The sequence below is a fragment of the Aulostomus chinensis genome, chromosome 14 (assembly GCF_037954235.1).
Source record: "Aulostomus chinensis isolate RoL2024-O1b breed Wild chromosome 14, RoL_Achi_v1.0, whole genome shotgun sequence".
Taxonomy (NCBI): domain Eukaryota; kingdom Metazoa; phylum Chordata; class Actinopteri; order Syngnathiformes; family Aulostomidae; genus Aulostomus; species Aulostomus chinensis.
Window position 1 is genome coordinate 24,975,985 of NC_141333.1, and position 11,872 is coordinate 24,987,856.

General features: G+C 46.3%; 1 protein-coding gene across 3 annotated transcripts; it reads right to left on the reverse strand.

Annotated features, from left to right (window-relative positions):
- Nucleotides 1-198: 198 nt before the first annotated feature.
- sap130a (Sin3A associated protein 130 a) lies at nucleotides 199-10,199 on the reverse strand. 3 transcript variants are annotated; one of them, XM_086224985.1, is made up of 21 exons: nucleotides 10,080-10,199; nucleotides 9,101-9,227; nucleotides 8,753-9,018; nucleotides 7,765-7,932; nucleotides 7,549-7,675; nucleotides 7,316-7,431; nucleotides 7,105-7,229; nucleotides 6,570-6,717; nucleotides 6,380-6,470; nucleotides 5,913-6,020; nucleotides 5,688-5,829; nucleotides 5,061-5,176; nucleotides 4,604-4,900; nucleotides 4,353-4,515; nucleotides 3,976-4,074; nucleotides 3,525-3,886; nucleotides 3,192-3,437; nucleotides 2,995-3,120; nucleotides 2,782-2,885; nucleotides 1,718-1,831; nucleotides 199-1,423 (listed from the first exon to the last, which is right to left on the reverse strand). In XM_086224985.1, exons 2-21 carry the CDS (start codon nucleotides 9,210-9,212, stop codon nucleotides 1,265-1,267), a joined length of 3,189 nt encoding a protein of 1,062 aa, XP_086081111.1. In that variant the 5' UTR covers nucleotides 9,213-9,227; nucleotides 10,080-10,199; the 3' UTR covers nucleotides 199-1,264. The 3 variants fall into 3 exon arrangements, with proteins under 3 accessions (XP_086081111.1, XP_086081109.1, XP_086081110.1); XM_086224983.1 differs by having other exon boundaries at nucleotides 9,887-10,107; XM_086224984.1 differs by lacking the exon at nucleotides 10,080-10,199 and adding an exon at nucleotides 9,412-9,774.
- Between the last annotated feature and the right edge of the window lie 1,673 nt (nucleotides 10,200-11,872).

Sequence of the window (11,872 nt, forward strand, 5' to 3'; positions counted from 1 at the left end):
TGTGTGAAGTAACGTTACTCCGGTAGACTGACCCAACCACTGGTACCTGCTCTTTTTACTCACCTCGTCTGCAGGTTTGCGTCCCATTTTCTGTCAGTCGACCGTTGCAGCTTTAAAAGGAAATGAACTCTTTCCCGTTTCTTCAGGTCAGCGTTAATCACAGCGAAGCTGAGCACAAACTAAACCGCGTCTCTGGTGTTGTTTAAGTATCTTTACTATAATTACACAGACAAAAACAATGTACAATAGCTGAATGTTTCTGGCTCACTTCATCTCATTATTGGTACACTGCAGAATGAAGCAGCACATCTCACAGCACAACATGTTTCATTGTGTACAAAACTTGAAAAAACGGGTCAATGGAAACCCAGGAACACGTTAAGAGTGATGCGCATGAATCCGCTGTAGGTTTGCTCTTTGTCACTTGATGGACTTCCTGAAACCAAATCCAAGTCTTGGAATCACCTTTGTCCAGTCTCCTCGGATGACTGATGAAAGATTTAAATTATATGTGCATTTATATGTGTATAATATATCAATTCAAATTAGCTTCTCATCCTTTTTTCATTTTTTTTAACCTAAAAATCACTCCTCCTTGTTCCATAATCTTTTCGAGGGCCATTACATGTGGCTGACTGACTGGAGGAACAAATCTGAGCTTCCTTGTAGTATTAAAAGGTGAATATTTGAACAGCATATGGAGCAGCTTTCACACATCCCAGTTCATGTATGCAGACAAATGAAGGCACAGGTTGATGAGAGTAGTCTGTATACGGTTGACTGAAGGACTCTGCAGAAATGATTGATGATTTATACCATTCAATACCACTCAGGTCCGTCACCCTCACTGAAGTACTTGTGGGATTCCCTGCACCTGCATTTAGTGCCTAATATCTATGTGGCAGTTCAGACTTTGTTTTAAAAAAAGAGGCAGAAACTAAGTTAGTAAAAATGGCTTCTGGGATCATCAAAAATAAACAAGGGGTGGGGTGGGGGGGCTGACAGGGCCATCCAGTAAGCCACTCTACTGCAACCTACAAAGCTCCACGCTCATCGCGTGTGCCGTGTCTTGAATGAGAACCTACTCCTGATGGGCTTTTCTGCTTCGGGGGTCTCGAAGCCCTCCTGTTGCTTCTCAGGCAGATAAGGAGGGTGCTTGCGATTGTATGCAGCAAATCATAGCACCAAATTCTGAGCAGCTCCTTCACCCCTCCAGAGGGGGACAATGGTGGCGCCAACAGAAAAAAAAAAAAGAAGGTCCCACTTATGCCCGTTCTTTACGCTTCAATTTGGAGGACTTCTTGACGGCACTGTTCTTGTTGAGCAGCTTCAGCACTTTGTCCTTGTGCTCAAGCACTTTCATCATTGTATCTCTGGCCTCGGTCACCTGGTCCATGACCAGCTTGCAGCGCTGCATGTTACCCTGGAGACAGAAAGACAGTGCTCTCAAGTTGCTGGGACCGATCACAGACACACTCATCCACATGCACAGCTACTGGATTTGCTGCCGTCTGAGCTGATAAGTGTGAGTCTTTAACTTGGCTTGCGCATGATCACCACAACAATAATTGAGGGGCTGATACACTCGGGTCTTCTTTACCCTCCTAACATGATAAGATTCATTTGAATGCCGATCTTAGTTCATTTGACCAATAAACACGTGTCTTATTGAGCTGAACCGTATCGAATTGCTGCACTCAGAGGTTGACTGTCTTACCTGTATGAGCTCGTTGATTCGGTGAAGGTCATCATCAGCACTTGCTCTCTTCTTTGGGATCAGGCCCTCTTGAAGGGTGGAGAGGCGGCTGTACACATCGTGCTCCAAATTCGACTACCAGTCAAATAATAGACACAGACACATCTTAGGTCCCATGAAATACTCCAAATGCATCACACAATGGTCAGTCACCTTACTTTTTCATGCTCAGTAATGCACCAACGCTTTGACTTGAGCTGAAAACACAGACTCATGGTTGGGCGTAATTGTGAACAAGTTCAGCTGAATGCATTCCGTCCCAGCTGCGCTAAACTAGTGTTGTAGTTAGTTTGTTTTTAGCCAGATCTTGGTTTTTGGGGATTACTGAGTATATAACTGGATACAAATGATATTAAATGGGGTGGTGCAATGATTCTGTAAACAGATGTTTTGGAGAGTTTTGCAGTTTTTAGTCATCAGTAGGGTAGGGCGACCAGCTCTATTTTCAGACCATCCAATCTTGTTTAATGGAGATGGATGATTTATGATCCTATCGTGTTGGGGGGCGTCCGTCACTGAAAGGCAGCGAGCATGGTGGACAGATTCGCTGAGCTTGTGGTAAAGAAACTCGCCACAATGGCAATACAAACAATGAAACATTGCTTTTATAAATCTGCTCTTTATGTCACCATGCCTTTGAACTGACGAGTTGTATTTATAGTCTGCCTTTTAGAGTCAGGCTTGATATGAAGCTGATTTTGCTTACAGTCACATCGTAACATTAATGCTGCAGACCAACCATCCCTCCAAAACTGCCAATCGGCAATCCAACTGTCTTTGGATAAAACGATCACGATGCGTCCATTCAATCGCTGGTTCACCACCTGATCGCCAATCGCCTGGTCGTCAGTCTCCATTAGCTTCAAGCTAAATACACGTTTATGACTTCTCTCTTCAGGCAGAGAGGAAAAAAGCTTCACGTGTTTACGACCCCTGACAGTATGTCATTCTAAGGCAATGCAATTTCTAAGTGAATTCTCACAAAGATCTGTGATACAAACCGACTGATGTGTCTCAGAACTCACCAACTGCCTGAGTTGTGCAGCACACAGGTGAATTTTCCAGCCTTGTGCTCTGCATGCCACACCTCTCTGATTGGCCATGTCCTGCAAGGTGCCCTTCTTCTCCTCTGAGAGACAGAATTGTTAAGATGGAAAAAAACAAAACAAATCAGTTGTACTGAAATGATAAAATGATAGGAGGTTTTTTTTTTTTAACATGTGCCAGAAACCACTGACCTTTGACCCGAATGTCGCTGTACCTCTGGAAGTGGTGGTAGGCTGCTTTCCAGGGATTACGGTAATGTCGCAAAAGGGTAACAGGTGGCCGAGGCCTGACGGGCACATAGCGCACTCCTTCCTCGTCTGGCAGGGAAAAAAAGTGTTAGCAAACACGGTAGTGTTGATAACACTTGACAACAGATGGGAATACTTACCAACATATTCCCTCGGTGGAGACTCCCTCCTCTCAGCCCTGCCAGTGAGGGGCCTGCCTGGGGCCTTCTCCTCATCTGTGCTGTTGGTCTCCACCATCTCACTCTCTTCGGTGGAAATAACGTGCTGCTGCTTGCGTGGCTTCTTTCTTGGGGAGGCTCCAGGGATCAGGTCTCCTGTGGCAGGAGTGCTCAGGGTGGAGGCCTGGCTGGTGAGAACTGGGCCCGATGTCAAGTTCACATTTGGATCTGAGGGGGAGGGCTCATGGTTCACATTTGTGTATATTTCAGTGTTAGACTTTCTCCAGGTCACATCACCAATGAAACGCTACTCACCTGGCTGAGACGAGTCCATCGCCTCCATCTCCTGCTTGACTTTCACATCTGGGCAGGTGGAACTGGCAGCACAAGCTGCGGTGCCGCTGGCTGCAGGCTGAGTGGGAGATGCCACCGTGTTGGCCATTGAGGCAGGAACGGGTGGAGTCACAGCCATGGCTGCAGGTAGGGCTGAGAGGACAGTGGAGGGCTGAGAGGGAGGTACCGGGCCTGGTGTGGCCAGCATGGTGGGGATGGCTTGGGCCAGGTGTTGAGCATTTGAGGACACGGCCTGCTGCTCCCCTCCCTGAGTGGGTAGTGCTTCTACTGTAGCCATGACAGGAGGAGCAACTGCCATGTGCACCTCAGCTTTGGGTTTAACACTGGGAGAAGAATCAAACGTGTCAGGTTAGGGACACAGCGGAAGTCACAATGACAGGATACGAACCAGCAATGTGACAAATGTGCTCACCCTGCAGGCCTGGGAGATCCTGCTCCTCTCACAGCACTCTCAATCCTGCCACTGCTGGGTTCATTGGGCTGCGTGAGGATCAGGGTCTTACGAACGCAACTGAAACAAACGACGACAGTAAGTTTTGCTTGGTACTCATAGCTTTATGAACTCAAGGATTTGTGCTACTTAATTAATTGCAGGTTGTTTACTGACTTTTAAGTGTCTACGGCACAGTGAAAAGCCTCATTGTGAGAATGATACACAGTTGCACTTAGGTGTGCAAACTGAAAAGGGGATTCTGGTTACCTTGTCAAGTAATGGCAGAAAACAAGCTGGAGATGCTCATTTTGGAACACTTTGAAGTGCAGTATCTCACAACATTGTGTTAATCTCACCTTTCATTGGCAGGCTTCTTGCGCAGGATGCTGGGTCTAGGGGAGGAAACCAGGGTGGGAGCGCCTCCCTGTGCATGTGCCTGCACCATGGTAGCTACCGGCTGGGTGGTGCTGAATGTGCTGCTTATTGGACTAGCAACAAAGCCATCAGCCAAAACAACGCCTGAGTAAAATAAGAACAATCATTAGACAAAGTCAGGACTCATCAAAGCCATTGTATTCCGAGGAAGCAGTGCATGTTCACTATTCACCAGGTTTTGCTTCTGGCTGCGGTTGTTGCTGCTGCTGTTGCTGAGTGACTATCGGCGCCTGCTGTATTCCCTGCGTTGTGATGGATGCAGATGTGTGCAGGCCCTGTACTCCTATGGGCGCAGGCTGAATGCCTTGTGCGGCGATCGGTGCTGGTTGGATCCCTTGGGTGCTGATTTGTGCAGATGGCAGACCAATCCGATCCACTGCCATCAGCTGCATGGGGTTTAGATGGACAGTGGTGGCCACGCCTCCCACAGCTTGGGTGGGCAGTGCTGAGCTTGGAGCTTGAGGTGTAACTTATTGAAAGGGGGAAATACAAGTTGAGTCAGATTTATCCATCTAGTTTCACCTCAAGGCTGCAGTTTCCAAGCTTTCACATGACAAGGCAAATAATACAAGATAAGTTTCGTATTGACCGTGCAGATGACTGACAGTTCAAAAGTCTGGTGTTCTTACCTGGATATTGGCGAATGGTGGATACAGAGCTACTGATGGGGGTGTAGGTGTGTGTCAGAGGGTATGATGAGGAGTATGCCGGCAGGAAATACTGGAATTGCACTGGCACAGAGGGCCTGACACAGTAAACAGTACAAGTTTAGGCAACTTTGCATTTCCCCTCTGAGATGAATTCTTCTGATCATATTTAACATCTTCACAAACTCAGTCATGATGTGCAACACTTAGACTTGGAAAACAAAATATCTAATCAGCCAGAAGATGATTTCAAAGATAATATAGAGAATTTCAGAATTGTATAAATGTTCTTGTTATACAAATGAAAACACAACGTAATTTTGGTCTGTATCAGGCTTTGATGAAAGCTTATAAAACAGTGAATTGTTGTCTCAAGGACAATATTATTATTCGGATAATATTATCAGATAGTATTACCAATTCATCTATTAGGGGTTGTTATGTGACTGCTTTCTACAGGAATATTCTGTATACTATGATAGGGCGCGATGCATTATGAAAGAATAACAAATATCAAAATATTCACATCGGTTGACAAGGATGATCAAGACAACTGTGCTATATTGAGGTTTTTTTCCTTGTATCGTGTGCTCTACTGTGTGCGCTCACCTGTTGTCACTTCTTGCTTCCATGGTAACAGGGTTGGGAGATGACCGATGGCCTGGGATGGGGATGAGGTTGGCTCGCTCTCCTGAATAGTCCGGTTGCACGCGGGTTGAAGAGTGGGCGATGGGCTGCGGGACCACTTTAGCTGTGAGCCGCAGCACGGGGACGGTTAGGAGATCGGAACATTATAGAACGCTCCAAGATTACCCACATTGGTGTTCAACTTACCGACAGGAATGGCAGAGGTGGTGACTGGTGCTGTAGCATGAGATGAGTGTGAGGCCATCGTCATGGTAACAATAGCGCTACTGGTCATTTGGGTGTGTGGCACAGTACCTTCATAATAAGAGGGCAGGATTAGAAATATTCACTGGAGCCTGAAGCAGCTCCATTACATGTCAGTGATATAACACATTAAATACTGAACCCTGCTGCATAATGAGTCATTTGACTTTTGATACTTTCAGTACATTTTGCTGAAAGTACTTATGAGCTTCTACCGAATGTTAGAACAGCACACCGATACAGTGATGGTAGAATTTTTAAACCCAAACATTGGCATCTTCCCCAAAAATCCACTGCCAGCCAGGCTCTAATGTTTATGTCAGAATAACTCTTCTATTTAGAATTCATATATTTGATCAAACATTTCATATTCTAACTCCCTAATCGTTAAATACAAATAAGTCCATTACCTATTGTGGTTGTCGATGGCACAGTGTTAGTGGCTACAATTGGTGCCACAGTGGCTGCAGCTACTGGTGTTACAGTACTGAAGATGGGCTTCTGAGAGACACAGGAAAAAAGATGGGATGGTTTCAGTCACTCTTTTACGTGACTGTTTTATTTTTGTTAGGAGTTTAGTCAACATCAAGCAGAAGTCACCTGTGTCATGGTGTGTGGAGGCTGAGGCTTTTGAGCCCCGAGTGCAGGGTGTGATGGCAGTGTGATCCGTGTGGCAGTGTCTCGTGACGTCTGAGGTCTCTGAATACTGACGGTGGCCGGAGGGGGGTGAATAGTCAGTCCTGGACGCCTGAAAGGTTCAACAGTTCATATTACTGACCCCTTTGATACGGTCAAAGTTGGTTTTTGTCAAGAAGCCATAATCAGAAAATATCTCTATGCAATACAATTCAAACTATTATTCTTAATATTTTCAAAGAATTACGAAATGGATACTTGGATATCTACAAGCCTTTACCGATAAACCGATTTGAAACAGCAAAACGGTTCAGGAGAAACTCAGAGCACATTTCAAAATAGCTGTTACATGGACAAAACGGACTACTTCTTTGAAATCTAAATGTGAATTTCTCATATGAAAAATAAACACAAGTAAGTGGCATAAAAACAGTCCCTGGAGGGAAATTGTAGCTGCATAGCTGTAAAAGCAGCATCTCCATGCATGATTAATGCTCACCCATGTGCCACCTCTGCAGAGTGTGTAGCCGTCGGACTGATAACTGGAGACTGAGTTCTCGTGGCTGAAATAGGGGCCACCACTGTTGGAAGCACAGCTGTGGACGTTGTTACAGCAGGGCGGGACTGTAGACAGAGAGGTAAGACATTGTTACACAAAATACACCTCAAGCGCTACAATATCCTCTGTAACAACAAGTACATTTGCACACCTGAATTGTCTGGTGGATGATGTGCTGCACTGTGGGCTGGCCGGGGCCTGCACTTGCTCCAGTGGCGGGTCGCAGGACAGTTTTGGAGCTTGACATAACAGCTGCTGCAGCCGCACCTACAGGACAACAAAATACACCGATAGAGAAAACACACTGCCGCAAAGAAGTGGTCGAGGAAAGGAGACGAGCGGCTGTTTCATCGTGACATATGGCTGTTATTACATCATATGTACCTCGGGGCAGATGAGATGTGAAGGTCTGTGGAGGGACTGCGGGGGTCCCAATCTGCAGTGCAGGAGCACTGCCGCGAATAATCTGAATGTTAGTTGGCATCAGGTGGTGTAAGTTGCTAGAGTGACCCTGAAACATAAGGAACGCAGCCAATGTCTTTAGAGTGAGCAAGAAATGAACAAAGACACGAATCAAGAGCAAAAGAGCAGTGAACTCACCTGCTGACCACTGATGGTTGCCACGGGGATAGACGGGGTGGTGGCGATGCTGCTCTCTATGGTTACAGTAATGTGACTGGGCACCTTCGGGGGAATGGGGATATGACCCTGGTTGGAAGCTGGTGCCGGGGCAATGAGACGACTTGGCATGGGTGGCTTCAGGACAGCCTTGAGAACGTACAAGAAAAATGAATGACATCCAGTGGTGATAGGAGCCGTTGTCATAAATGTCATATTCCCCACATAAAAGCAAAATGGCAACTCAAACCCAGCTTCTTTTTTTTTTTTAATTTTGAGGTTATTTTCTAATTTATGAAAAGGTATAGTGCTTACAAAATAAAAGCATGTGGTCCCTTAATTCAGTCATAGATGTATAGAATTGTGACACAACCAACTTCATTTATCAAGTGGATATTTATAAATGATCTGTATGAATCCAAAAATGTGAAAGGGCAGTTTTAGCTCTAAAATTTTGTGTTTAATTCGGTCTCAGTGTTCCTAATTTCAAGAGAAAATAAACAACAAAAACTGCATCACGTGGACTCTCTAATGAGCCAGTGGCGGTTCCGTTCCAGTTCAGTTTGTTGTGCTCTCTTTTGTTCTAACTGCCATTTATGGTGGAGGGCTTGCTCTTGATATCCACACAGACCAGTTACCAAAATGCTAACTTTGGCAAACGGGAACCCTTTAAAAATCCATTGGTTTAGACTCTTGGTCCTTAATGACCACACTGACCACAGCAATAGACCAGCCAAGCATCTAGATTTTTAAAGATTATCAAATGTGACTAAACTATAATTCGTCAATGTAGAAGTTGACAAGTTCATCCTCAGACAGCAAGGGTTCATTCGCCCAGAAACGCAAAACAACGTCTGCCTTTGCTGATCTAAGCACAACTCAACTGAGTTAACCTCATGCTTGAGATGTTAAAGACCTCTCATGTTTCCTATCCATTTGTACACAAGACAGTGAGAGAAATGACCATTACCTTCATCTGTCCATCGGTAAGGACTGCAGGCTGGCCCTGCGGGAGGTGGACTGAGGGGGTAGGTAGAGTTACAGGTGTGCCAGGTTGGATTGGCACAGTTTGGGGAGCAGCTTGAGCCTGGCTGTGCGTCTGTACTTGTGGATAAGGTCTGACCACCATTGTCTCCTGCTTGTCATCTCTGAATGCCAGCGTTCCCCCGCCCCCTGCAGGTGGATGATCCTGCTGCCCATGGTCCGCTTCCCGACCAGTGTCGGCATCTGCACCAGCTTACAAAAATTGTAATGGTTAACGGGTATCTTTCTCGACATGTACGATCATTCTCAGGCCACTTCAGTATCATCGAGTTACCTGGTGGGTTTGACGGCTGATTGACAGACACCAGGTTCCCCCCAGCCGGGATCTGAGGCGCCCCCCCGCTGGAAGCAGGCAGCCCGTGTCGTGGGAATTGCTGGGAGCTCATTTTGACTTAAATGACCTAAAACAGTATCAATGAATGCGAATTCATTCTCGTACAACACGTTTAGAGATTTGAAAACAAACGCGCAGAGCAAGTACTGAGCATGCAGAATCAAAATCGTCAGGTTTAACCCTTAACGGGCGGCGCGGGACACAAACAGGGAAACGAAGTGCAGCGGGTTATTAATGATGCCAGCACCCACACAGAAGCCGCCGTTATAACGGTGACATCGATCCGCCGGTGTTGATTTAATACACAACTGAACCTGACTGGGAAAGACAAGTCCGGGTTGTTTTAGTGGACCGTTGTTCAGCGTTAAATGGTCAGCAAGAGTATGACACAACTGCCCGTCAACAACTCGATCCATGCACATCAAATATCTGGAGAACCTTCTAGTATATGAACGGCTTTTTGACTGGCTGCGTGAAAACGACCAAACGCGATTTCAGCTCAGCCAAATAACAGACACGATAGCCGGCGGTTCTGGTTCGGTAAGCTTAAACTGGGAAGCTAGCTTGCTAGCCAGCTATGTTAGCTAGCAACAAGCTAACGCAAGAATCGCTAACACTGGTGCCGCCTGTTTTTCATGCTAAATCCTGAACTTTTTCAGAGTAAAATAGTGTAAACTTAGTGTGACTAGACAACCAAATGTGTGTCTGGATGTGTGCAGGCGTTACCGTATCGCGAAGTTACTAGGCAATGGTCGTTTTTTGGATTACAATTTTTTCCATTCGTCTTTTCTTTTTTCCCCCAACATGTAAGCCGGAAGAACGCTTATGGAGAGCTGGACCTCCCTGCTTCACTCATCCAATCCGCGTTGAGACCTCCGTAAGGCCGACCAATAGAAGCTCGGGAAATACTTAGACCAACCTCGGCCTACACCCGGGAGGAGTGAAGCTCCACGGACCGCTACAATCGGCACAACGGAAGTCACGTGGTCAGGGAGGAGGTCGAGCGACTAAATCTCACACAAATCAGACAGGCATAGTGTAACTCAATGCGATTTTTCAAAAACGTAAGTTATTTGATTAAAATATTTAATGCTTTCTTGAGTAGAACATCGCGAACTCGTAGAGTCACACCATTTCGTATCGTAAGGGCTTACTAGCGTTATAAAATTTAATGATATGGGCTTAATATTACTGACGTATTCATGTTCAGCCGTTCTAGCTCTTTACGTTTATTTTATAGGGCGGTTTAAGCTCCAACCTCCCCATTTTGTTATGGCATAAAATATCCTGCACTTTTTAAAAAATGCAGCAGAGTATGAACACGCATAAGAAACATCAACGTGCTGAACCGCGGTGGTCTGGTGGTTACCGAGCCCAATTGAAAATAAGTACTTGTACTTTTCCGAAACTGTCGCTGTCGGCTGTTTCTGTGTATCACGTGACACTTGCCTTGCAGGTCACGACAGTCCTTCAAGATTCTCCCGCTTCACAACCCTCGAGCTGATGCGGGCTACCTGCTCACGACCATTAAGGACCTACACAGCTGCAACTTACCGCGATACCTCCGACTAGACGCTAGATGGCAGTAGCCAGCCACGGGACTGACGTTGCCCCCACTGGCGTGACCTAAACGGTAACGACTGAATCAAATGATGTTCTAGTTCTATTTAGCTTCCTCAGCTGAAGGAATCTGGTATTTAGTTCAGTGGGTCACAGAACCGAATGAGAAGATGTAGTTCATAGCTCAAAAGTAATTTATGTTGTTATTGAGATAATTATTCCATACTGCAACTTATGCAATGTTTCACTCCTCAGTACATGCATTTTACTAACTTCAACTTACCTATTGGGCCACTGTTACACTAGTATATACTGGTATTGTATAATACACTTTCTTAACATATTTGTATATTTTTTTTGTTGAATGTGTATGTTTTTATTTTTACATTGCTATTTTACATATTTCTGTTGCGTTTGCACCATGATTCTAAACACAGGGGTCCCCCAGGGACGTGTGCTGAGGCCCCTCTTCACCCTGCCGACCCACAGCTGCTCACTGACACACAGCTCCAACCTCTTCGTCAAGTTTGCGGTGGGTCCCATCAGTAACAGAGATCAGACGGACCACGGGAGCGAGGTGAGCCACCTGGCCGTGTGGTGCACAGACAACAATCTCTCTCTGAATGTGGAAAAGACGAAGGAGACAGTGGTGGACTTAATCAGAGCACTCACTCAGCAGGCTCCTCTGAGCATCAACGGTGCTGCTGTGGAGAGGGTGAGCAGCACCAAGTTCCTGGGAGTGCACATCTGGAGGACCCCACTGGACCGACAACACCTCACCACTGGCCAAGAAAGCTTGACAGCGTCTCTACTTCCTCCGCAAGCTGAGAAGAGCCAGAGCCCCAGCCCCCATCATGAGGAGCAGGGGAACCCTAGAGAAGGTCCTGCAAGCAGCATCACTGCATGGGACGGAGCCTGCACCGTATCCTGCTGCAACACCTTCAATCGCATTGTGGGGGCAGCTGAGAAGATCGTTGGAACCTCCCTCCCCTCCCCGCAGGACATCTACAGCACCCGCCTTACCCGCAGAGCCCTCCTTATTGCGGGTGATGCCACCCACTCATCACGCAGCTTCTTCAGAAGACTTCGGAGTCTGCGGGCTAGGACCAGCAGGCTTAAGGACAGCTTCATCCACCTGGCTGTCAGCAAGCT